Source organism: Pipistrellus hanaki (assembly GCF_964339955.1).
Source record: "Pipistrellus hanaki genome assembly, chromosome: 1".
Classification (NCBI taxonomy): domain Eukaryota; kingdom Metazoa; phylum Chordata; class Mammalia; order Chiroptera; family Vespertilionidae; genus Pipistrellus; species Pipistrellus hanaki.
Genome location: NC_140503.1, coordinates 104,813,006 through 104,840,553, shown reverse-complemented (window position 1 = coordinate 104,840,553; position 27,548 = coordinate 104,813,006). Strand labels below are relative to the sequence as shown.

Below are 27,548 nucleotides of genomic sequence, written 5' to 3'. Positions count from 1 at the left end.
CAGTTCTTCCATTGTGGATTTTAAGCCCCTAATTACTGTATCAAGTCCTTTTCACCTGGAATATATGGAATAGCTTCTGTTTCCTTAACAATGCAGCTCTCAGAACAGCCCAGCATCTATTCAACCTTTTGCTTTAAATTGGCCCCACTGGAATTCGGATGGGTAACAAATACCTCTTTCATTGCATCCATGGCCTTGCTAGGAGAGGATACTATAAAAGGTTTTGTGCCCTCATTGCCAGACATGTCTGGTTATGAAGTCCACAGGTAGTCCTTGTGGCCTCTCTGAGCCGTTTGTTTCAGCTGCAGTTTTCAGATTCGTGAGGCACTTCTCCTCCCCCTTAAGGTAGTATTTAAAGGTAGAACGGGCTGAGAAAGACTCAAAGATGCCAAGAAGCACCCTTCAAATTAATAAATGTAGCATGGTAGTGGAAACTGGATATTATAGATGACTAGTCTCCCTCTGTTGGGCATCACTGGTTTTCCCTAGAATGCAAGCTCCACAGGGGCAGGGAGTTTTGTTTTGTTCACCGATGTAGCCCAAGCAGGACCTGGGCAAGATAGAAAAACTAACGTCCAGAAAGGGCAAATGACTTTTCCCAAATTCATGCAATTTAATGGCAGAACAAACATGACAAACTAGAATTGAACTAGTGAGCCCTGTATTAGCAGATATTGCTACTTATTCATGGCCTTTTAGGTGAGTATCCTAAATGTAGGCTCACTACCTGTTCTACCAGCTAGCCCTAAACTGAGTCAGTGAGATCTTGACAGCTAGCAGCTAGCACCTATTACAGAAAGTGACAGCTTGCGTCTCACCTTTACTTGATTTCAGTTGAGTTCCAATAAGCACTACTTCTGCACTTTGTTAACTGTGGCCTTGCTCAGTCCTTTCCTTACAAAAAAGAAAAATCACTTTAACAAAAATCATTGTTCCCTGGGATCAAGATGGAGCAAGTTGGGGTGGGAGCCAGGAAGGTCATAAAACAAACCACACATATTGCTGCTTCTGGAAGCTTTTGTTCTTTAATGAGCCATTGGAGTAATTTGTTCATCAAGCTGCTTTTGTGTAGCCATACAGCACATATTTTGAGTGACACAAACTGGACTCTATACAGATATCTTGCTCTCCCAACTCCCCCCTCCCCCCCCCCAAAAAAAATAGGAAATTACAAAGCGCCTGGTGATTGTATTAGGAATATAATCAGTTCCATGGGTGAGATAAATCATTCTTCTTATAGAATTATTCTGTTTAACAGTAAAATATATTTCACAGGCTATGTCCGTTTACAATACATAGTCTTTTAAAAATTTACATTCAGCATACTTATAAATTATTTAAATCCATTAAAATAATATAATAATACTAATCTGTAGTACACACCTTTCCCCTAGTTAAATACAATTATATGATTCAAAAGGTGCAACTTTTATATGACCTAAGAGGACTGATAAATAGGAATTAAGTATGGATGGATAGCAAAGTGATCGGCTTTTTTTTTTTTTTAAGTTACAACCAAGGGACCTCAAAAACCAAATAGGTCCATGTTAACACTCATCATTTTGCTGTTATTGTTTAACACCAAATCAAACATGGGAATGGTTCCAGAAAAAAAAGTGATAAAAGTATTTTAGGGGGATAGAAAAGACAAAGAACTCCCACAAATACTGAGGAATTTTACAGCCACGGTCAGCATGGTGGTGGGCCACAGGGCTGGGGGTTACTAGTGTCACAAAAGTATGGGTGACATAATGCATTTGTCAACACAGAGTGATGCATGCCCCATATGCAGATCCCCATCGAGGGAAAAGAGAGGAAAGAGGATGAGGAAAGCTGCTTGGACTGTGTTTCTCTTTAAAATTAAAACTCTTAGCTTTGAACACATCCTGAGAATACTTTCTTCTCTCTGGCTTACCAAAGTGCTTGTGAAATATACACATTCATTAGTTATAATTTTAAAAACACTAAGGCCCACAGGCACTGAATGGAGCCTGAAGCATTTGGCTGGACTTACTCTTTTCAGCAGGTTTCTGGGATCCTTTGTCTCCTACAGTAAAAAAAAAACCCTCTCATGATAGAACAGAGAAGTCTCTTCTAACCTCCCAGCAGAGATTACTGGAAAGCTGTAGCTGGTTTTTGAGGAATGAGAAGGCAGGGCTCTGGTATCCCATTCCCTGACCTGGGCCCCTTGCCTCTGCAAGGCTCCTACAGGGAAGGCATACCTCCCTTAATGTTTTCAGAAGCCCAGTTAGGGAAAATAATTAAAATGGCAGGAAGTACAAAGTACATGACAAACTAAGCATACCACCTCCCTGAACCTTTCTTATATTTGCTGTGATAGTCATTTGCTTCACGTTGTGGCACCCAATGTGATCCAAATTAGGCTTTTCTGCTGCTATCACATTTTCATCATAAGAGATGTGTTGGTTTTACTGGGGAGAATCGAAATCCAGGTTTTATTTGGGGCCAGGAATGTGTGATAGAACAGAATGCTCTTCAATCTGGAGTATGGACTCCAAATATGGGGCCATCCTATTGCTGTCATTCAGGCATTTTCTTTGAGGCATTTGAGATTAAAGTAAACATGCAAAGCAACAGATGTGACACATGTTAAGGTTAAATATCTTAATCATAACTGGTTGCAATGCATACAGCATCACTTTGTGGTGACTTAACTTTAACCAGGGAGAGAACCAGTTAAGAACAAATGGAAGGAGATAGAGCACTTGGTTTTGACAGTTTTTGAGTTATGGCATCATCACTGTAGCCCACCTATTATCCCATGAGAACAGCAGCTTTCCTTCAAAGGGATGGTCCCAAACTTGCTCTGCATTCTTGTAATTCGGTGGCCCTTTCCTCCCCACCACCCTCCATTTTGGCAGCATGTTAAATGACTAGAAACCCACAAATCTAGCAACTGCAAAGCAATATTTTTTATTTAACTTTATCCAAATTCAGGTTTCAAGTCCCTGAGAAAAATTATAAAGTCTCTTAATATCCATTGTCAAGTTTCTATAAAATGTCCTATATGAGTTGTTTTTTAATTGCCAAAACTTATTTTGCAAAAACAATAACAACAAAAATTTAGTAGGAGAACATATGCCGAGATGTGTTCTGCAGGCTATTCCTCTGGGCCAAAGGAAACTATCCAATAAGGGTAGTCTCTCCTTTTGTATGGTATTGACCAATGCCTGGCAAGTGAAGAGCAGCAGTCATGCCCAACAGAACGCTACTCTCCCAAGAACACTGACACACACCTGCAATCTGGCAGCGGTGCCAAGGCAGCAGCCATCCCACTTTCACACAACCATGGGATGAATTAGGTTTTCCTCTGGGAGATTTTCTAAAATTCAGATTTTTAAAGGCTTTACATTTATCACTCCTCATGACAGCCTGGACAAGGTGGCAGATGATTGTGGGGTATAAAATGGAACATTTACTCACTAACCACCATCATTCTGAAGATTTATAAAGATCCCTTTTCCTAACTCATTTTGGAACCCAAACTAGGGAAAGGGAAGACTCCTACTGCCTTTAGCTGCCACTCAGAATGATGTTCCAAATCTCATCTCTGTAGTTCGACAACCACCACCTAGGCAGTGGCATGAGGTTCAGTATCATGTAACAGGAGAGACTCTGCCTTAGCATATTTTAATAGGTCAGTAACTTCAAATTCTAGAAGCATTTAAAGGAAGAATAACCAAAATTCAGGTTACAGTGCATGTGGTAATTAGACAAGATCCATTTAGTAACTTTCAAAATAAATATTTTCACATATTTATCTCAAGAAAGGGAAGCATGTTTCATTTCTCATATATTATATAAATAGAAATAGATTTCGAATCCCACTGATGCTAAGCTTAAAATGCTACTATAACTCAGATGTATGGAGACACCTAGTGGAGAAGATGGTTTGACTTTTGACTTGTCCTTTAACTCAGGGATGTGTGGCTCTCACCTCCCTGTACAATCATTCCTAAACTTAGGAAGAAATTCCATGGGAAGAGGGAAGCATAAGGTGAAAAAGAAATATGCATACTATACATATATATTTACAGTAAACTTCAGTAACCAGAATATTAATAAAAGTAGCTTCAAGTAGTCCTTGATTTTTAAAAAAATCTAATACTGATGGTCTGAGGAAAAAAATAAAAGTTACATGGGTCATCTGAAAAAGTTCTTATTTTTTGGCAGCTTTTTGTAACACTTATCCATGTAATATTGTGTTGTGAATGTTTTGAGAGAATTGATTGAATGGTCATTTGTCTTTGAGTTCCAGGTTGAAATCTACCAGCAGATGAAAATGAGATCTTCAGTTCAATCAACACAGAGAAAAGCATGGATGGATTAGGGTGAAACCCTCATGTTTAGTGTTCACCACATCTCTGATATCTCTGGGTCATTTAAGAAAATTAGAGGAACCTGATCCTAGGACCAGAGAATATGGGAACAGTATGGCTACTGAAACTTCAGCCCATGCAATATATTTGGCAGGAACATCTAACTAGAAGTTAAACCAGCATTTATTATTATTATATCAATCATCATCAAAAAACAAAATTTGTACTCTCTTCTTCATTGTATAACCAGAGGTCTGAGACATGCTCTGATGGCTTAATGGAAACAATTGCCTTTTTACTTTTCCCAGAATATAACATGAATTGTTTTTTAAGCAAATCTTAAAATAGAGGGCTTAACCTTTTTCTTTTTCTTTTTAATCCTTGGGGGAGGGGGGAGTATATTCTACCTCAGCTCCTAACTATTCCCAAAATAAACTCAAAATCTTTTGCTTATATGGTTAAGAAAGATTTACATGTTTTCTCAAAAGGCCAGAAATCGATGCGCCCGCCCCTCAGGCCCACAATGTGCTTACCAGTTCCACACACCTCTGGAAAGGGAAAAGAGGATGGAAGAGAGGCAGGTACAAAGATCTCCACGATTGACTCAAATCCCCAAGCCCTAGCTAGGTGGCTTCGTTAGTGAAATCTATGGTCAAATACTGCAGCCAAGACACAGCTGGCACCATCCAGGCAGGCTTCAAAGAGGCCTTTCCACTTCCACAGGAGGCCCAGAATTCAGCATACCAGGTCTTGGTTGTATTCTTGGGCAAGAGGCTGGACCTCACTCAGAATGGACTATTGTGGATGTGGCAATGAGAAGAGGCCTAAAGATGAGATGTGTTTACAACTCTGAAGCTATGAAGAAACACACATCTGCTAGTTCAGACCATAAACTCATTATTTTCAAAGAGAGCTGGCTGTTGAGTGGAGCTGCAGTCTGGGTCCACAATTTTCCTGTGGCCAGACTCCACTGTCCCCTCTAGGGTCTCTTTGGTTTTTTGAGGTGAGTTTTTCACATTCTTTAATTTTTGTTTGCCCTTTTCAGGGTTGAAGGTTCCTCTGCTGATGAACTGAGGTTTGTCATCTAGGGATTTGGTCTGGCCCAATGGTCCCTCCATTTCTAGGGCCTCACCAGCTGAGGCAGCTCGATAGAATGGAGATTTGGAACAAATCTGAAATCGTTTTCTGGTCCCATGAGAAGAGACTGAAGAATCCACTGAATCCAAAGAGTCGTGCTGCTTTTTTAGCTGCTTTCTCAACTTGATAGAAGGTTCAGACTTGCCAGCTGCTCTCAGGGAGCTAAGGACCAAGCTTCTCTCTAATCCAGAGAAGAGACCAAAGCTGTAAATGACAATTCCCTCTAAAGCATATCATTATATAATGAATAGGCATCACTATACCCACGTGAAATGAGGTGGGCTAGATTTGGAGGGTCCAGGCTGACCTACTGTGTGCACACACATAACTCAAAAAGAGCTCACCATCCATTTCTACATACATCATTTTAGGATCAACTCCAATGAAGTCTGAAATTTGACTAGGCCATTAGGAGATGACTGTCACTGTCATTTTAAACTACCCACTCTTAGAAAATGGATCGTGGGTCAGTAAGACGACATTGTTGTGATTACTGGCTTTTCTCCTTGGTAAAGTAAATGCTAGAGAAAACAATAAATTACTAAAAGCTGCATTACATTGAAGGCTTCATCTAATGAGTAATTTATATAAAAGCTTCACAAAGATCATTATTTTCCAACTCTTTAGTACTCTGTCTTAGCTTGGGAATCCTTAATCCTCTTTTGCACTAAGGTGTTCATTTACCCGATTTCTCAAAAATGGCACCTTCAGACTCAATATTTAAGTTTTCTGAGCTATCGGCAGTCCCAATGGAGGCTTCAGACTCAAGGGTTTCATCATCAGAGGCACGGGGTTCCAGTATAAGCATCTCAAATGTCAGCTCCTCCCTGTAAGATACAATCAGGAAATCCATTAGTATTTGATAAGAAGTGGAAGGAAGTCAACAGAAGAAAGACCTTCCATAAAAGTCAGGAATTTAAGTAGCAAAACCAGTCACATTTCTTACTGTTCCCAATCAGGTGATGATGAGGATCTGAAAGCTATAGCAATGGTGAAGGCTAACACTGTATGTACTAAAAGACAAAGTACAGCAAAGGCTGGGCCCATAAAGGGGCCAATGATGAGGTGGGGAAAGATGCCGCAGCTGTAAGATCTAGTTATCAGATTAGTGCTCTAAATTCACTCTAAGCTTGTTTATAATGCCTCAGGAAGAAACTTTCTTTTCTCTGGTCCTGTTTCCTCACCTATAAAACAAAGAGATTAAACTAGATAATCCCTAATATTCCTTCGAGCTCTTTAACTATTTTCCATGAAACTTTATCTTGACCCCAGAGAAACCTCTGGATGAAGTGAAACACCGATTGGATCTTTTCTGTCCTTGAAGCTTAAGCCATCTCCACTTATCATATTTTCTTCTTTTCATCAATCACCCATCTATCTCAGTCATAACCGCTTAGTCCCTGAAGTCTTTGGTACATGGCTCCAAATCTTTCTTTTCTCACTACTGCCCTGATATCACCCTAAAATACTTCAATCAATACCCTACCACCAAAGTTCCTCTCTGTCTGCAACTTCTAAGAACCTCCCCTCAGCTTTATATAGGAACTTTCTCCAATGCGAAGATCTGGAATTATACCAGCTCTGAATCTAACACATACTCTACTTGCCCACAACCTCCTTATCCTTCCAATTCTTACTTCCTTTTTCATCTCCCCTTTTAAAGCCCTTTAAGCTTCACTTTCACTACAGTGTTTCCCCGAAAATACAACATCCTCCGAAAAGGTTTCCTTCTGAGTGAAATATAAGGCATCCACCTGAAAATAAGGCCACCCCTAGGCTCTGTCTCAGAATGAAAATTAATTTACCGTAAACTGGTCGCTAGGGCCACCCCGACTGGCGTCTAGCAACCAGTGATCTTATGCGGAGTCCTGACATCACTGCTGTGTGGAAGCAGAGCGGAGGTCAGAGTGAGCTATGAGTGCGGGGCGGAGAGAGGAGGAGACTTTCTCAGATGCGTGTAGAAGAACAGGAGGATTAGAGCAGAGTGGACACGGTGAAGGTGCTGAGTGCTGGTCTGTCTCTGGTGACACTACCTGATGTTTGCAGCTGCCCTCATGATGACTGAAGGTTCTCAGTGGCAGACCCTGCTCCAGCCCAGATCCAGGCCCCAGCAAGCCCAGTGACAGTCCCCAAACAGGCCCCAGGGGTAAATGTTTGATAAAGGGGTTGGGGGGATGTCTGGTGAAGGTGTTCAGTGGCACAGGGTGGGGGGAGGAGGGATCACTTAAAATGACACAGGAGGATCAGAGGGGGGAATCAAAATGTCACAGAAGGATCAAAAGGGGTTACAAAAATGGTAATCCCCCCCCTGATTCTCCTGTGCCATTTTGATTCCCCCCTCTGATCCCCCCTGTGTCATTTTAAGTGATCCCCCTCCCCCCACCTTGATACCCCAATTCCTTTTTTTTACCCCTAGAAATGAGCGCAAAAAGAAAAAGCTACTCCGTGGAGTACAAGAAAAGAATCGTGGAAGACTCTTGGGACCAAAATCTTACTGCTTTCTGCAAAGAGAAGATGTTGAGTATCTGGTTGGTCCGAAAATGGTGAGCAGAACAAGTGGACAAGGGAAATGCTAAAAAGCGCAAGTGTGGATCAAGTCGGCAACCATTATTTTCCGAACTTGAAAGACCTGATCTGTGAATGGGTTGTTGACAGGAGAGCAAAGGCTTTGGTTGTGAATAGGGCTCAGATTCAAGAATTTGCCCTTGCAATGACACCACAGTTTGACATAGCCCCTGAGGACTTCAAAGCATCACAACACTGGCTGGATAATTTCCTTCAGCGAAGTGAACTGTCTTTAAGAAGATCTACAACACTGTTTAGGTTGGAAGATATTCAAGTTATTAAGCGAGCACTTGCATTCAAGTCCTTTATTGATGATGCTGACTTCTCTAAATACAATCTTTCCAACATGATTGCTATGGATGAAACTGCAGTGTTTATGGACCAATCATCTCAAACAACAATTGAACAGCGGGGTACCTCCTTAGTGTACATTCCCTCCACTGCTTACGAAAGTGCACGTGTTTCCTGTCTTTTGGCAATTCGTCTGGATGACACTAAAATCCCACCTTTAATCATTTCTAAGGGCAAGAAGGAAAAGATTGAACGTGTTTTGGGCATTTTTATTCTTGAAACTGAAAAAGCTTGGGCCACACAAGCAGTTATAAGGAAGAGGGTTGATTTAATGCAGCTGCTTGTTATGCGAGGGAGCCAAAGAGGTCTGCTAGTCTGGGATGCAGCCAGCACTCACCACGCTAAAGACATGAAGACATTTAGAAGACATGAAGAAAAACAGATCAGATAATGATTCCCGCAGGAATGATGGCCTATCTCCAGACTCTTGATATTGCAATAAACAAGCCAATTAAAGACAATTTGCGCATGGAAATTAATGACTACATTGAAAATAGAATGGAGAGAAATCAGCGTGGAAACTTTGTGAAACCTAAACTGCAAGAAGTTGTGACTTGGGTGAAGAATTCATGGGAGAAAATCACTGACAGTTGCATTGCAAATGCACTGCGAGCAGGCTACCTTGACAAGAAGTACACATTTAAAGACAGTGCTATTGCTAAACATGAGAGATTTGGTCCACTGATTCTGAAAGAAATGGAGTCACAAGAAATTCACCAGGAAATTAAGGAATTGGATTGTTATGATGTTGTTCCAGAAGATGATGACATGATTGTCATTGAATAAATTAGAAAATTATTGATACTGTAGGATTCACAGTTTGTCCGGTTTGTGTTGACAACTACCGTACTGTATACAGGTAATAAATTTCCTTTATTTTCATTTAATAATAAATGTGTACCGTATTCTTCTTCATGGAAAAATAAGACATCCCCTGAAAATAAGACCTAGCGCATCTTTGGGAGCAAAAGTTAATATAAGACACTGTCTTATTTTTGGGGAAACAGGGTACCTAGCTTAGACAATAATTTCAAAGATAATCTCATTTCTGAAATTACCACTGTCATAAGCCATGTTCTGAGACTGTGCTCATACTCTTTCCTTTCTCTAGAACACATGTGTCAAACACAAGGCCCACGGGCCAAATCCAGCCCGCCAGGCCTTGCAATGTGGCCCGCACTGCGCTGTCATCACTGCACTCCGCTGTCAGTTTATGACATTGTCAGTTTATGACTGTTCAGTAAACCATTCGGCCCGCGATTTAGGCTGGATTTTAGATTTTGGCCCCTTCTCTGATTGAGTTCGACAGCCCTACTCTAGAAAGATTTTCCCCTTCCTACAAATTCCTATTCATCCTTTAATACCTCTAATACCATTTTCATCAGAGCTGAGTTAGGTCCTCTTTTTAGATCATTCTTGTATCAAATAGCCCAGACAATGTACCCCACTTTTGCTTTATCCTGTTCTGCCAAGCTGAGCTCCAGCTGCTTTTTTAGCTTGCCTAAATTCTAGACTCAATCCTGGCAAACAAAAAGTACTTTAACAGCTGAAACCGGTTTGGCTCAGTGGTAGAGCATCGGTCTGTGGACTGAAAGGTCCTGGGTTCGATTCCGGTCAAGGGCATGTACCTTCGTTGTGGGTACATCCCCGCTAGGGGGTGTGCAAGAGGCAGCTGGTTGACGTTTCTCTCTCATTGACATTTCTAGCACTCTATCTCTCTTCCTTCCTCTCTGTAAAAAATCAATAAAATATATTTTTATTAAAAAAATACTTTAACAGAATCATATCCCCACATGAATCAAGTTCTCAGACCTGGAATTCTGGAACTCAGGAACAAACATCATCAGTCAGATTAGCATATGAACCCTTCAGGGAGAACCATGGAATGTTCAAATTATCCCCAAAATGTATTGTTACCCACCTTTGTTTCAGTGATGGCAAAGGTTACAAAGCTGCTTATTTGTCTCTCCCCTAAATTACAACCAATTTTTCTACCCAGTATTCCAGCACCCACTAGTGTTGCTGCCCTATTCTGACCATTTAATTGCTAGCCCCATGGCTATTTTGATCTTTAGACAATATCTTTCCTTTATGGAGTTTTGAATAGGGATTTTGTCTTAGCCTGGGAATTTTTATTTTTTTTAAATATACTTTATTGATTTTTTACAGAGAGGAAGGGAGAGAGATAGAGACCTAGAAACATCAATGAGAGAGAAACATCGACCAGCTGCCTCTTGCATGTGCCCGCAACCAAGATACATGCCCTTGACCGGAATCGAACCCAGGACCTTTCAGTCTGCAGACCAACGCTCTACCACTGAGCCAAACCGGTTTCGGCTAGCCTGGGAATTTTTTATTCCCCCCTTTTAAAGATAAATCTGTTCACCGAAGATGGTTTCTGACCTGTTAGAATCTTGGCTAAGATTCCTTGACACACCCTGCTCCAGTCAGCCTATCTAGAATCATCACCATAGCAGCTTCAAGTCTCCATGCTTATGGAGCTTCCTTCAGACAACATAACTTTGTCATCTCCACATCCTCTGTATCACCTGATGATACAGTGCTTGACACATAGGAGATCTATACTAATAAAAGCCTAGGAGGTCCTGGCGCCAACACGTGAAGCCCTCACATCGCCATAAGATGGCCGCCACAAGATGGCTGGCAGGGGAGGGCAGTTGTGGTTGACCAGGCCAGCAAGGGAGGGCAGTTAGGGATGACCAGGTCTCCTGTAGGGGAGGGCAATTGGGGGTGAGATCAGGCTGGCAGGGGAGGGCAGTTGGGGCAACCAGGCTTGCAGGGGAGGGCAGTTGGAGGCAATCAGGCTATCAGGGGAGCAGTTAGGCATCAATCAGACCGGCAGGGGAGCAGTTGGGAACGAGCAGGCTGGCAGGCAGAGAGATTAGGGGCAATCAGGCAGGCAGGCGAGTGGTTAGGAGCTAGCAATCCCCAATTGTGAGAGGAATGTCCCAGATTGGAGAGGATGCAGGCTGGGCTAAGGAACACTCTGTTTCCCCTCCCCCCTGCCCCCTACCGTGCACGAATTTCATGCACCAGGCCTATAGTATTTAATAAATAAGGAAATATAAAAGATGGAAGGAAGGAAATGAAAACAAATAAAGCGGTCACTCTCTTTCCTCCTGGAAACTCACTTCTCTTTCTGTAAGTTCTCAATCTGCTCAGTCAGCACTCTCTCCTCCTGCTGCATAGCTGTTTGCTGCTGTTCTGTGATGTCCATCTCTATGGTTGTTTCACTAGTCAAGGTCTCTTCTGGGACATCAGACATAGAGGGCAACCGAACTACAACAGGAGAGGATGAACTTGCATAGTTTCCTTGATGAAGACACCCCTTTCCCTACAAAGAAAAACACATGTTGTAAAGTAAATTGAGTGCCTACATCAGTTATACATGACCCATTTAGGATAACAAGAGTACTTCCATCATACTAGGTGAATGTTAGAAATAAATGGAAACATTCTGTAAGGCCCAAGATACTTAGTGAAATACTATCCATCAAAAACATTTAGGTTAATTATTTCTTGCAACATCATTGGGAAATGAATACTTCAGCATGTGAGAATATAAAGACACATTGTGTACTGGGATGTGATTCTTCTTGTAAATATAGGCTGCATCCACTCCAAACTAAATATCCACACAGGGCTATTTAAATGTAAATCAATTAAAATTAAATAAGTAAAAATTTAGTTCTGCGTTTTCACTAGCGACATTTCAAATTTTCACAAAGTCACAGGTTGTTAGAAGCTACCATATTGAATGGTGCAGATATAGAACATTTCCATCATCACATAAAGTTCTGATGGGTAACAATGCTCTTCACCTTTAACTGTGGAATGAACAATCTCTCTAGGAAGACTATAAAAACATGTCCCAAAACTGTTTCATTAAAAAAATAATAATAATTTTTATATCACAGGGTGCTGGTGAGTTTCTCTGAGAACAACTCAAGAAATTTCTTTCTTGAGGTCAGAGGGAGAAAAAAATCATATTACTTTTAAATTTGTTACTTTGTATATAACTTTAGCTTCTGATAATGGCAGAATAGATATTTTAGATTATCTCAGCAGGAGTGCCAAGAACAAATGTACCAAACACACACACACAAAAACAACATATTCTTAAAGGCACCAGAGAGCTAACAAGGAAGGCCAAGGAAAAGCTAGCCCAGCATTTTGGGCTAATCTAAATTTAAGAAAAGGTAGCTGATAGTCTGAACAGAGCTTCTGACAGATTATATCAGGGGTCAGCAAACTATGGCTCATGGGCCAAATCTGGTCTTGTGCCTGATTTTGTAAAAAAACAAAACAAAAACAAAAACAAAACAGTTTTATTGGAATACATTCATATTAATTAATTCACATATTATCTACGGCTCTTTTGCATAATATGGCAGCATTAATTGTTGTAAACATAACTGTAAGGTCTACAAAGCCTAAAATATTTACTCTCTTGTCCTTTTTGGAAAGAGTCTGCCAACACATGGGGTAGAGAATAAAAGTGAGAGTCCAGAACCACACAAGGGTGTGGGCTCCATGCCTGACACTAGGATCCCCAAGATTTGTATCCTAGACCTCAGAGTAAACTGAAATTATAATAGTCCTTGCAGACACTGCAGTCCAGCTTCAAGACAGTTGAATAGTCCAGAAAATTGTAATCCCTGAAAATGCATAAAAGTAAGCTAGATTTTTAGTGCCCTAGCACCTGGCAGAAAAAGTGAAAATAATATTTAGAGGAAAGAAACATCATCTAAGGCATCAAAATATTTTCAAAAATAATTTTTTAAATACTGTGTCTGACACAATCAAAGGTAACCAAGACCAAAAGGAAACAACATAATGTAAGTGAAAACCAGTAAAAACAACAGGAAATAGAAACCCTCAATCATTCCAGACATTGTGCTATAAGACAAACTTAAAATAACCATGCTGAAGGAGATAGAAATACACTGTTGAATTAATGGGCCAGAAATTATTAGATCAGAAGAAAATATAAAGAATCAAGCAGGGAAAACAAAACAAAAAACTTGTAGGAAAAGTTCAGAAAAGAAGGTAAACAACAGGATACAAAAAAACAAAACAAAACAAAACAAAAAACTAAACAACAAAAAAAACCCCCTACTGTATGTAAAAAATAAATTGAAAAATATATATATACTAGAGGCTCGGTGCATGAAAATTCATGCACCAGAGGGGGAGGTCCCTCAGCCAGGCCTGCCCCCTTCTCACGGTCTGAGGCTTGTCTGCACCTTGGGACAGCCCTGGGCGGCTGGGCAGCCACCATCCTAGGCTTGCCTGTGCCTCGGACCATCCCTGGGTGGCTGGGGGGCTGAGGGGACTGGGAGACTCTGGTGGTAGGCTTGTGAAGCAGCCAGTCCCGCCTAGGGGTGGGCCTGGCCGTGCTGCATGCTTGCTACCCTGGTGGGGCTGAGCGGACTGGGTGCTGCCATCTTGTGGCTGTGGGTGCTGCCATTTTTGAGGGCGTGACAGTCAATTAGCATATTCCCTCTTCATTAGATAGGATATGGAGAGAAAAGCAATTCTGTAGAAGAAATACTAAAGAGATAATGGTAGAGCATTTTTTAAGACCAAAAAGATGTCAACCTACTTACTGACTAAAGAAAGCCTTCAACCTATAAGAAAGATAAACTTAAAAAGTCCATACCCAGACACAGTTGTTAAAAATCAAAGGCAAAAGAAAACCTTAAAAGCAGTAAGAAAAAAAAAATGTATCTGCAATAAAGAAACAACTTTTCAATAGAAACAATGGAAGCAGAAAACAATAAATGATACTTTCAAAGTGATGAAAGAAAAAAGTAACTGCATTGGCAACCTCTTGGTGCATGGGATGACAGCCAATCTAGGTTTCTATACAGAGCAAAACAACTTTCAAGAATGCAATTGAAATAAAGACATTTTCAGTCAGTCTAAGAGAATCTGTTGCTAGCAGACCTGCCCTAAAGATCAGATAGAAAATGACAAAAGAATAAATGTTAGTGAGGGAGAATGAAGAACAATGAAAATAGTAAATATGTGAGAGAATCTAAATGAAAAGTGACTGCATAAAACATAAGAATAATACCCTAAATTTTAAAGTAAGCATTTTCCTCAGTTGGATTAAAAATATACAGATAACCTAAAATACAAACAGTAATTGTATATTAACTAAAGCATATTAAAGTTCTCAAATTATCTTGGAAAAAAATTGTATACAAAAGTGTATGTAGAGAAATTCTATGAAAATCCAAGTAATTAATACTGTCAATAAAGAAATACCAAAAAAAGTGAATAATCTTACCAACTAAATTCAAAAATGCACTTTCAAAAGAGAAAACTCTAGGCCTTTATGATTTCATTAGCAAACAAGAAGAAATAAAATACAAATGACAAATTCTTTACAAAATTATAAAAAAGACTATTATTCCCCCAACTCATTCTTAGAGGACAGCATAACCTTGATATCAAGAAATAACAAGAATATGGGCCTGGCTGGTATGACTTGGTTGGGTGTCATCCCATGCACCAAGAGGTTGCCAATTCGATTCCTGATCAGGGCACTTGCCTGCATTGCCAGTTTGATCCCCAGAAGCGGGGTGTGCAGGAAGCAGATGATAAATGTTTCTCTCTCATTAGTGTTTCTCTGTCTTTCCCCTCTCTCTAAAATCAATTAAAAATCAAAGACCTAAAAAGGATATAAAAAGTAAGTACTATTATATGACAATTTTACTCATAAACACAGGTACAAAAATTTTAAATAACTTATTATAAACTAAATCAAGCAATATGTAAGAAGGAAATCACCTCATGACTAAGTTGGATTTATTGCGGTAGAATAATGATGGCTTAACATTAGAAAAACACTTGGTGTAATATATCAATAACAAAAGTTGATGAACAACTCAATGGGCATAGTAAAGGTATTTCATAACATTCAATAATAAATCCTAATAACAATTCTTAGAAATCCAGGAATAGAAAGGAAAATTATCTCATAAATCATTTGTAAAAATTCTATACCAAGCATCATTATTCAGTGGTAAAAGTATTAAAGCCTTCCCTTTGAGATAGGGCAATGTGAAAAATGATCCTTATCACTTCCTTTCAACACTATACCGGAGATTCTAGCAAAGGAAAAAAAAAATCCATATGGACTATAAAAAAACAAGTGAAACTATTATTACTCATGAACAGTATGACTAAAATATAAAATCCAAATAAGTCACAGCAAAAGTATTAGAATTAAGTGTGTTGAGCAAGGTGAAAAACACCAAAATCAAATGTATTTTTCTTTCATGAGGAACAAATAGAATATAACAATTTAAAAATAATATTAAGGGCAAAAATATAAAGCTTTTTAGAAACATTATTTCTATAATATCAAGTAGTGAAAAATGTCTTAAACATGACATAATATGTACTAGTCTAAGGAAAAGGCTGATAAAATTTAGACTAAATTACAATTAAGAACTCCTGGTTAAAAAAAAAAAAAATTCCTGATTCATCTAATGAGACCTCTAAGTAGAAGAAGAAATTTGCAATGGAAGTAACCAATAAAGGGCTTACATCAAAAATTCAGAAAGAACTCCTACAAATCAGAAAGAAACAGGCAAGCCAATTAGAAAAAATGGGCAATAGCTTTGAACAGGTCCTTCAGAAAAGGATATCTCATGCATACTTATAAAAAGGATCTTAAGCACATTAAAGAGTACAGAAGTGCAAAATTAAAACCACAATTACACACACTGTTAAGAGTAGCTAAAATTAAGAAATCTGGAAAAAAAAAAAAGGGGGGGGGGAAGATCTGGGGGAGATAATAGATCAACCGAAGGACTTGTGTACATGCATATAAGTACAACCAATGGACATAAAACTCTGGGGAGAGAGGGTATGCATGGGAGGGAGGGAGGGGGGCAAAAAAAAATCAATATATATATATATATATATATATATATATATATATATATATATATAAAGAAATCTGGAATATAAGTGTTGACAAGGAGGTGGAATAATTGGTAACTTTCATATACTACTACTGTAGCACAACTTTATGCACTAAAGTTGATGATACATATATCCCATGACCCAGTAATTCCACTCCTGTATTTCCCCAACAAAAATACATGCATGTGTACATAAAAAATACATGTATCAGAATATTCATAATAGCATTATTCATAAGTCCCAAAACACAAGTCAATGCCTACCAACATGAAAATGGTTTAATGGTGGTATACATATCCTGGAATACTATACAGGAACAAAAATGAACTACAACTAAACACAACATGGATAAGTCTTATACATAATAAGACTTAAATAAGTTAGATACAGAATAATATGATTCCATTTATACAGAGCTGAAAGCAAACACAACAAAACTATAGTGCTCAAGAACACATCCTTTAGTGGGAAAACAACAAAGAAAATAGAGCAAGTAACATAAAACTCAAGTTATTGCTCACCTCTGGGGGAGAAAAAGGATTGTGGTTGGAAAGAAAAAGAGGAGTGCTTTTGGGAATGTTGGCAATGTTCTATATCTTGACTGTGAGTGGTATGTTGATGTTCATTTTGTAATTCATTAAGATGTTTATGTATATTTCTGGGCTCCTATATATATGTGGTGTATTTCACAATAAAAGTGGTATTTTAAAACTTTTCAATGTTAGCTATTTCTGCAAATACGCCATTATCTTTTGAATAGCATGAGACAATAAAATAACAGATTTCTCAGTTGATTTGGGGGAGAAAGAAGGAAGACATGCTGTATCAGAAACAGAAACTACTGATCTAGCGCTACTAGTGAGATGAGGTGGAAGTGGGGGGCAAGTTCTAAGGGCAGTCACGCTAACTAAACTCATATGTTCTAAAACATGCAATGGGATGAAAAACCAAAAGAATTACAAAATTATTATTCCACTTTTAGTTCTGAGAGCAAGAAGTAAAGAAAATATTAAGAAAAAATTGCTCACAACACAAGATCAGTCTGCAAATTCAACAAAAAAATGACTTAGAAGAAGGCACGGTTGCCTTTGCCTGGCCAATGTGGCTCAGTGATTGAGCATTGATCTATGAACCAGGAGGTCAGAGTTTGATTACAGGTCAGAGTACATGCCTGGGTTGGGGGCTTGATCCCCAGCTGGGAGGCATAGGAAGGAAGGAGGCAGCCAATTAATGATTCTCTCTCATCACTGATGTTTCTCTTTTACCCTTCCTCTCTAGAGAAAAAGAAAAAAAATATATATATATATATATGTATATATATATATATATATAGAGAGAGAGAGAGAGAGAGAGAGAGATTTAAAGTTGCCTTTGTTCAATATCCATGCCATCACCTTCCTAGCTGCCCAAATACTTTACCATGTGTTAGCTAAGGATTATTTAACAGAGCTAAAGAAAATCAAAAAAGCTCTATAGGTCTAGGTTTTTTAAGACAGCATTAAATAAAGATGAAAGAAAACCTGAAACTTCTACAGCCCTGAGTTCTCTTACAAGGTCAAGGAAATTAACTTTTGAACTTGATTACATAGAGCTTTAGAAATATGAAAAAAAAATGCTAATATTGTGCTAAAAACTAAACATAAAGTTGTATACTATAGGTTTTTTTTTTTAATCAAGGATTTCTATTAATTTTTAGAAAGGAAGGGGCAGGAGGGGGAGAGAGAAATAATCAATGTGAGAGAAACTAGTGCCCTGATCGACTGATCGAGAATAAAACTTGCAACCTTTTTTTTAAAAAAAATAAATCTTTATTGTTCCTATTATTATAAATGTTCCTTTTTTTTCTCCCTCCATTGCTCCCCTCTACCAGATTCCCACCCCACCCTCTTCTCCTTCCCCACCCCCCATTGTCCTCATCCATAGGTGCACAGTTTATGCTCTTCCCGCACCCCCCACGCCCCTTTTCCCCCAGAATCGTCAGTTCACTCCCCTTCCACACCTCTGATTTTATTATATTCACCAGTTAATATTGTTCATCAGATTTTTTAATTCCCTTGGTTTTTAGAGTCACTTGATAGTTACGTATTTGTTGTTCATAATTTTTATCTTTATTTTCTTCCTCTTCCTAAAGAACCCCCTTCAGGAATTCATATAATTCTGGTTTGGCGGTGATGAACTCCTTTACTTATTTTTTTATTTGTGAAGTCTTTATCTGGCCTTTGATTCTGAGTGATAGCTTTGCTGGGTAGAGTATTTTTGGCTGTAGGTTCTTCTATTCATCACCTTGAATATTTCTTGCCATTCCTGTCTGGCCTGCATTGTTTCTTTTGAGAAATCAGCTGACAATCTTATGGGTGCTCCTTTATAGGTAACTACCTGCTTTTCTCTTGCTGCTTTTAATATTCTCTCTTTGTCTTTTGCTCTTGGAATTTTAATTATGATGTGTCTTGGTGTGGTCCTCTTTGGGTTCCCTTTTGTTTGGGGTTTTGCGCACTTCCTGGACTTGTAAGTCTATTTCTTTCACCAGGTGGGGGAAGTTTTCTGTCACTATTTATTCCAGTATGTTTTCGGTATTTTGCTTTCTCTCTCCTTCTGGGACCCCCATAATTCTGATGTTGGTTTACTTGAAGTTGTCCCAGAGGTTTCTTACACTATCTTCAACTTTCTGTATTCTCTTATCTTCTTGCTTCTGCTGAGGAGTGTCCTCTGGGTCTTTGTGTTCCAAATCTTTGACTTGATTCTTGCGTTCCTCTAGCTTGCTGTTGGGTGTCTGTATAGTATTTTTTTTTTAATTTCAGTCAGTGTATGTTTAATTTCTAGTTGGTCCTTTTCCATATCCTCGAGGGTCTCTCTCATATGCTCGAGGGTCTCGTAAAATTTATCGGCCTTTTCTAGGAAATTCTTGAAAAACCTTAAAACTGTGGTTTTGAACTCTATATCCAGTCACTTGTTGTCCTCCATTTCTTTCGTTTGTGATCCGTTTCCTTGTCTCAGCATTTTTGCTGCTTCCATAAGTTGGTAGAGTGGCTTTATGTGCTAAGGTGTCCGATATGGTTCAGTGGGTCAGCCTCCCAGTTACCTGAGGTGGACACTCTTGGTGCACCCCTTTGTGGACTGTGTGTACAGCCTTGTTGTAGTGAAGTCTTAATTGTTGTTGGTATCACTGGGAGGAACTGACATCCAGGCCAATTGGTTGTGAGGATCAGCTGTGTCTATACTGGGAGACAGCCTTATTCCGCTAGACTTGCAAAATTGCAAAAGCCTCTGTGTTCAGTCTGGATGGAATGGAGTTTCAGGGTGGAGCCTACAGCCTTGGGTTCCCATCAGCCCTGCCCTATGAGATTCCTGAGTCTCAGTGTTCCTCAGTGTCCTTTGGTACTCCCTGCAAGCACCTCTGAGAGAAAGGTGCCCTCGAGTTTTGCCCACTACCAGACAGTCTAGTCTCTCCCCCAATGCGCCCGGAACTGGGATCAGTGCATTGAAGTGGGGTTCAGTGCAGTCCAGAGCTTTAGTCTCCTTCCTGCTAGGGCAATCCAGTGGCACAGTCAACAGTCCGTCCTCTGCGCGCATTCACGTGCACGCCTCCAGAGCTCTGCCTCTCTTACACTGCCTGTATGAGCCTGGGTCCCCAGGGTCTGGCCAAGAACTGGGGTTCAGTACAATCTGGAGCTTTTGTCTCCTTTCCTCTAGGGTAGGGGTGTCGAACTCAATCAGAGAAGGGGCCAAAATCTAAAATCCAGCCTAAATCGCGGGCCGAATGGTTTACTGAACAGTCATAAACTGACAATGTCATAAACTGACAGCGGAGTGCAGTGATGACAGTGCGGTGCAGGCCACATTGCAAGGCCTGGCGGGCTGGATTTGGCCCGCAGGCCTTGTGTTTGACACATGTGCTCTAGGGCAATCTAGCAGCACAGTCAACAGTCCGTCCTCTGCGCGCATTCACGTGCACGCCTCCGGAGCTCTGCCTTTCGCTGCTCCCCTGAGTTTCCACCTTATAGCCTAGATTCCCTCTGTATGAGCTTGGGTCCCCAGGGTCTTGCCCAGAACTGGGCTTCAGTGCAGCCCGGAGATTTTATCTCCTTCCTGCTAGGGAACGCCAACTAGGCACTCAGCTGCCCCTCCTCTCTGGCTCCATCCTCTCCACACAAGCGCACGTGTCTCCGTACCTTAGGCTTTTACAGCTCCTCTGATTTCCCTTCTGGTTTTCTCTTTCCTTCTAGTTGTAGAATTTCCAGTCAGTCAACTTTCCTGTAGTTCTGGATAATGTCCATTTTGTATTTTAGTTGTATTTTTGAAATTGTTGTGCGGGCTGCAGTTAGGTGTTTACCTATGTCACCATCTTGGTTTTTTTCTCCCGCAACCTTTTTGGTGCACTGGATGATGCTGCAACCAAGACACACCAGCCAGGACAATGTAACAGAGATCCTTAATTATTTGATTTGGGTAAGAACCATCCATAATAGACTTCCCTGTTATTCTGTGAGACCAATCTGTAGTAAGCTTTTCCACTATAACAAAAATTTTGGGAACCAAATGCTTTAATGTGAAGATTCTAAGTGAAGATACCTCTTTGAGGTAATCCTCAGTTGAGCCCAGCATTTCCATTTCCGCATAAGGCTTAAAGAGGTAATAATATAAACAAGTAGAAAGTACACCAAAGTGTTAAAATGAATAAAGCCTATGAGGAGAGTTTTGATTTCTCAGAAAAATGCTATAAGGCCCAAGATGGAGAAAGGATGCAAGAAGGAATGGCAAGGTATGGTAGAGGGGACACAAAAATTTTCAATGTTATAAGTCAAAATAAGCCCAAAGAGTTAAAAATAGATGAAGTTAGAGAGATACCTGTGGTGGTAATTAGGGAGTGGATTGACAAACCCTTAAAGAAACTTGATGACTGCCCAGCTGTTGTGGCTCAGTGGTTGAGCATTGACCCATGCACCAAGAAGTCGCTGGTTTCATTCCCAGTTAGGGCACATGCCCAACTTGAGGGCTCAATCCCTATTGGGAGCCTATAGAAGGCAGTGTATCGATGTTTCTATCTCTCTCTCTCCTGGTCCCTTCCTCTCTGTCTAAAAATTAATACAAATATATTTACAAACAAAAACAACTTGATGACTATGTAGGGAAAGACATCTCTTACACTCACTAGGGAAACATGAAGATCCTCAGCCTGGCCTGCGAGGATCGAGCCAAAACCGGCTCTCCAATATCCCCTAAGGCAGTGGTCGGCAAACTCATTAGTCAACAGAGCCAAATATCAACAGTATAATGATTGAAATTTATTTTGAGAGCTGAAATTTTAAAACTTAAAATTATTCTAACACCACTTCTTTAAAATAGACTCGCCCAGGCCAAAGAGCTGCAGTTTGCTGACCATGGCTCTAAGGAGTCCTGGATTGTGAAAGGGTGCAGGCCAGGCTGAGGGATCCCACCAGTGCATGATTAGGGCCAGGGAGGGACTGTGTGAGGGCTCCGGGGCAAGTCTGGCCTATCTTGCCCAGTCCCTATTAGTGGACTCCAGCAGCAAGCTAACCTACCTGTTGGAAGGTCTGCCCCTTGGTGGTCAGTATGCATCATAGTGACTGGTTGAACAGTCAAATGAATGGTTGGATACTTAGCTTATTAGGCTTTCATTATATAGGATTGAAGTTTGTCCATGGGTTGAATATGTAAGAAGGAAATCTATGCACTACCTAGATAGGACTATATATAATTAGTTAAAGCATAAATCTTAGAATCCTAATGAAGAAACCATACCCCAAAACAGCACTTTGGACCAAGATAGACTATCGCTGCTTGAGTGTCTTCTGTTAAGTCATAAAAATAGGAAGTAAAGAATTGAATTATGGGACCACTTCCTGAGGAGTCTATTTTCCTGGTAAGGGGAGGCCTAGAAAATTGGCTATTTTGCATAGTGCTATAATTAGGTAACCAGGCTTGTTCAAATATCCCAATGCTTGTAGTTATGATTCACTAGATGAAGATTAGAAACCACTTTAAACACTCGAGTCATTTTTGTACATTTATTTCTTACACACGAAAAGGAATTATCTTCACCAAATATTTCTGTGCAATTCTGTAAGCCAGGAGTGTTTTATGTAGTGAAGAGTAGTGGTTCTCAAAGTGTAGTTGGTGTCTACAAGCCCATGGAGATGCCAAAATTATTATGGTAAATTTTTTTTGTTAATCTTCACCTGAGGATATTTTCCCCAATGATTTTTAGAGAGTGGGAGGGAATGAGAGAGAGAGAGAGAGAGAGAGAGAGAGAGAGAGAGGGAGAGAGAGAGAGAGAATGTGAGAGAAATATCAATTGGCTGCCTCTGGTACACATCTCAACCAGGGTCAGGCTGGGAATTTAACCTGCGACCCAGGTACAAGCCCTCAACCAAGAATTGAACCTACAACTCTTCGACACTTCAACCACTGAACCACACGAATCAGGGCTCAAAATTATTTTTATAATGATACTAAGATGCTAGTTGTCCTTCCACTTGACAATTGCACTAACTGTTTTACAGCTATTGGCATCTTTGCATAAATGAAGGCAGTGGTATCAAACTATACTAGTAATTGTATTCTGTGCTGTCATGCATAGATTTTTAAAAAGTCAATTTCATTTCATGTCTTCCATTAAGCAGTATAAATTAATTTTATTCTTAATCCTTGAGTTCATTATTTTTAATTTTCTGTATGGTAAAATTAAAAGTTTTATACACAACGGACCTTTCTGCATACTGACTAGTTATCTTAAGAAAACAATATGTGAACATTTGAAATGCAAATGAATTAAAAGCTTTATTCATGAAATGCTACTTAACACATTACGGACTAGTACAATAGTTTCATTGCTAGCTTTACCCAGTGGCCAGATAAGTTTCTATTGAATGAGTACAAAAAAAGTTTTACATAAATGTTAAAGGCACACTTTAAAATTAAATACCCATTGTATTTTGAAGTAATCCTACATAATAAAAGTAATATGCAAATTAACTATCACTCCGCTACAAGCCACGCCTACCAGCCACGCCCATCAGCCCATCAGAGCGAGTACCGTATGTAAACTAATGCCAACCAAGGTGGCTGCAGCCACAAAGAGCAGTTGAGAGGCTTGGGTTACCTTTCAAAGAAAGGGGCAAACAGGAAGGCAGGCAGGAGAGCAGTTGGGAACCAACAGTCCTGATTGTGAGAGGGATGTCCAGTGAGATTGAGTCTAAATGGGCAGTTGGACATCCCTAGAGGGATCCCAGAATGGAAAGGGTGCAGGCTGGGCTGAGGGACACCCTCCCCAAACTTGGCCTCTAGTTTATTACATGTTCTTACAAGCTAATCTTTTAAAAGTATGATATTTTGTAAAACACTGTGTAATAAGAAGAATTCTCATGATCTATCCACAATGTGTTAAAATAATCGACTAAGTAGGACTATTGCATACAGCAGGCACTGTCTTTAAAAATGTAAGAAGGGAGCCCATCCTTTCAAATGAAATAAATGTATGACTATATTTTTTTGTCAATGATGACATTCCAAGCTTTCAAACAAATATTAAAATTTTAGAAAACTTATAACTGCCCCATGAGTTTGACAGCTGCCCAGTACTAAATATTTTCTAAAGAGAAAGGTGGTGATATTAACAAATGTTATTTTTGTTTGATATTGTATAATGAAAAATTTGAAAGATCTGCATAACTCAGTGAACCAATATTTTCTGAATGATTCACTTATGACATTATGAGGCCATATATGAATTAAAAAAAATCTCTTCAAATGGTGAAATAACCAATAGATTATTATTTTATTTTTTGTTAATCTTTACCCAAGGATATTTTCCCATTGATTCTTAGAGAGCGTGGAAGGGAAGGGGAGAGACAGACAGAGAAAAACATCGGAGTGAGACACATTGATTGGTTGCCTCCCGCTCCGGGGGTTAGAGGGTGGGAAGATAGAGCCTGCAACTATGGTATGTACCCTTGACCAGAATTGAACCTGGGACTCTTCAGTCTGCAGGCCAGTGCTCTATCCAGAGCCAAACCAGCTAGGGTAACCAATAGATTTTAATATCACTGGCGATATTGTAATTATAAGAAACTACAAATTTTTGATTTGGGGGTGTAGGCCAAAGAGCAAACAAATTCATGTGAATGACAAGATCAAAACTGTATGGACCTCTTTCCTCACTCGAGATACCACACAACTTCATAAGTCCATTTTAACAGGTATGAATATGAATCTCTTAATGACATCTTTAAAAGAGCTATGAGCTGATCCCTTTTAATAAAAGAACTGAGGGTTTTTTCATCTACAAGACCAATATTTTACAGGGAAGAAGGAAACATAGCTTTGGATCATGAGCAGATGCTAAGCAGGCAAAAGAAATAACTAAGTTGTTTTAGAGGATGTATGAGGGAAAAACTCTCTGCTTTCTTTTTAAAGAAACATGTTCCTGAGCTATCTTCCTTGTCCTGAGAGACATATCAAAGACTATGATAAATCACTAGTTCCACTTCTCTAACCTTCTGTATTAGAATTGATTTCCACTAGAAAAATATATCCTACTTAGTTCACTAGTTCAAGAAGAATAAGAGATGTGCAAAACAGAGCTGGACTCAATCTGCAGCTTACTCCAAATCAGCTGAGATAGTAATAAATACATAATTATTATGTCAAGCCAATTAATTTTTGGGTGTTTCATTAGGGAATATTATTGTGAGTATAGTTGATGACGTTAGGCTATCCCAGGCACACCTAAAGTCACATTCTAGAAGCTACTACTTAAGCCCATTGTTTTTCCCTAAAGGTCTGGAAGACTTTGGTTACCGGAAAAAGTTTGGTGGTACTATTCCCTGGTTTAAAAACCTTTGATGACCTCTCAAGGCCTAAAAGGATCAAATCCAAACTTTTGGTCCTGGAATTTAAGAATATAAAACCTTACTATCAATCTTCCCTTCTTTCATTCCTACCAAGAAATCTTTCATTGTAGCCATTGGAGTTTATTCAATTTTCTCAAGTAATACTACTCATCCAACACTCTATACCCCTATAGCTTTGAACAGATAAGATGAGATTTAATAAACTGAACTACAATTATTCACATTTTTGTTTACTAGATTGTTAATTTATCTAAGGCAAAGATTTTGTCATTTCTAAACTTCCAGTATACCTAGCACAATCCCTGAAGCATGGCCTTTTTTTTTTTTTTGAAAGAAAAGGAATGAGAAAAAATGAAATTAAAGGAACAAGTCTTATCTATAAAAGAGAATGAAAAGGAAAAAAGACAAAGAGAGGTATTTCTAAAGAAACATTTATTTAAAGTAGTCTCATTTTTACTTAGTAAAACTAAAAGTTTAAAAATATTAAATGGATTTATGATACTAAATTGAGTTCATGTTTTATCTCTACAAAAATCTTCCTAAAAATATAAAGCTATGAATACTATAGTACTGTCATAAATTCTATTAAACATACATAAGGAAAATATAAATATTCAAAAATATGAATAGACACTGGTGACTTTCTTCTTATCTTTTACACTTCACTCTATTGTTTCGAATTTTCTAAATTGAACATGAAACAAGTATATAAATGTATCTTTTATGTAGAAGTATAAGATCTCAGATTTATCAAATGGCTAACTTTAAAATAAATTTAAAGGTTCTGTAATTGTTCAATATAAAATAGTTTATCTTTCATTTTCAGGTTCTATAACTTCTAATTATAAAAGTTTCCATAAAAATAGTAAGTATAGAAACAAAGACCCTAGAAGGTTATAAAAAGTGAAATCCTCTGTGTGTTTTGTCACTCTGATTTGGAAATTAATCCCGGAGTCCTGTGGTGTTAATAAACTAGTTAATAAACTAGTCCTCTAGTGTTAATAAATGGGGTCCCTCCCTTCCTCTAGGAAACATGCTTGGTATTTCTTTGGTCTTTTGCAACATTTGGTACCCTCAAGCAGGAAGGTAACTGTGTTTGGTTCTCATCTCCATGTAAAACAACTGGGGTGGACACCTCTCCCAGAACTACGGGCTCAGAGGGAAAACTACTCCATCTTGCAAGAAAAAGTGGATCTTATCTGAGACCTGAAAAACCCACAACAGTGGAGACCACCGAACAGCTGTGATGCCCCAATCAGTGCAAACACGTGGATTCAAGGGAGTTCTTCAATCACCCATGGAAAGGAGAGAGAATACTACATAACAAGACATCCTGAAAAGAGAGACCATGGGGAGACAAAGAAATAGCCTGCACAAGAAAGAAAAGCAGGCATCACCAGAAAAGAAAGTAAACAAATTAGAGACAAGCAACCTATCGGAGCAAGAATTCAGAGAAATGATCATAAGATGGCTAAAAAGAATGGAAGACAAATTTGACAATATGAGTAAGAACCAAGAGGAAATGAAGATGAACCAAGAAGAAATGAAAAATGACATCGCTACTGTAAAGAACTCAATAGAAAGCATCAAGAGTAGACCACAAGAAGCAGAGGACCGCATCAGTGAGCTAGAAGACAAGCTGGAAAAAAATACCCAATTAGAGCAGCTTCTAGGAAAAAAAAAATTAAAAAACAGGAGGAGAGCCTAAGGGAAATTTGGGACAATACAAAACAAAACAATATTAGAACAATAGGGGTTCCAAAAGGAAAGGAAACTGAGGAAGGCATAGAAAACCTGTTTCAAGAAATAATGACAGAAAACTTTCCTGAGATAGAGAAGAAAAAGCCTACATAGATCCAAGAAGCTCACAGAATCCCAAACAAAATGAATTCGAAAAGACAGACATCAAGGCACATTATAATTAAATTGGCAAACACCAACAACAAAGTAAGAATCTTAAAAGCAGCCAGAGAGACACAGAAAGTTACATATAAAGGAACCCCCATCAGACTAGCCACTGATTTATCAACAGAAACTCATCAGGCCAGAAGGGAATGGGATGAAATATACAAAGTCATGCAAACAAAGGGTCTGTATCCAGCAAGGCTCTCAATCAAAACTGAAGGTGAAATCAGGAGCTTCACAGACAAAAAAAAAAGACTAAGGGAATTTATCACCAGCAAACCAGCAATGCAAGAAATATTAAAAGGTCTGCTGTAAAAATAAAAAAGAAATAGGAAGCGAAGAAGGAACACAGGGGTTTAGAATAAAAATGGCCACAAATAAGTTCCTATCAATAATAACTTTAAATGTAAATGGATTA

The 27,548-nt window shown here is 39.1% G+C and overlaps 1 protein-coding gene across 11 annotated transcripts in view; it reads right to left on the bottom strand.

Moving 5' to 3' along the window:
* Positions 1 to 2,913: 2,913 nt before the first annotated feature.
* MYO9A (myosin IXA) overlaps positions 2,914 to 27,548 on the bottom strand; it is a 410,239-nt gene continuing 385,604 nt past the window's right edge. For all 11 annotated transcript variants that reach the window (XM_084897620.1, XM_084897626.1, XM_084897629.1 and 8 more), the window contains 3 exons: positions 11,546 to 11,748; positions 6,162 to 6,304; positions 2,914 to 5,658 (listed from right to left, as the gene is read on the bottom strand). In XM_084897620.1, the coding sequence (XP_084753746.1) occupies positions 5,222 to 5,658; positions 6,162 to 6,304; positions 11,546 to 11,748 (783 nt within the window). In that variant the 3' untranslated portion in view covers positions 2,914 to 5,221. The remainder of the gene's footprint in view (positions 5,659 to 6,161; positions 6,305 to 11,545; positions 11,749 to 27,548) is intronic.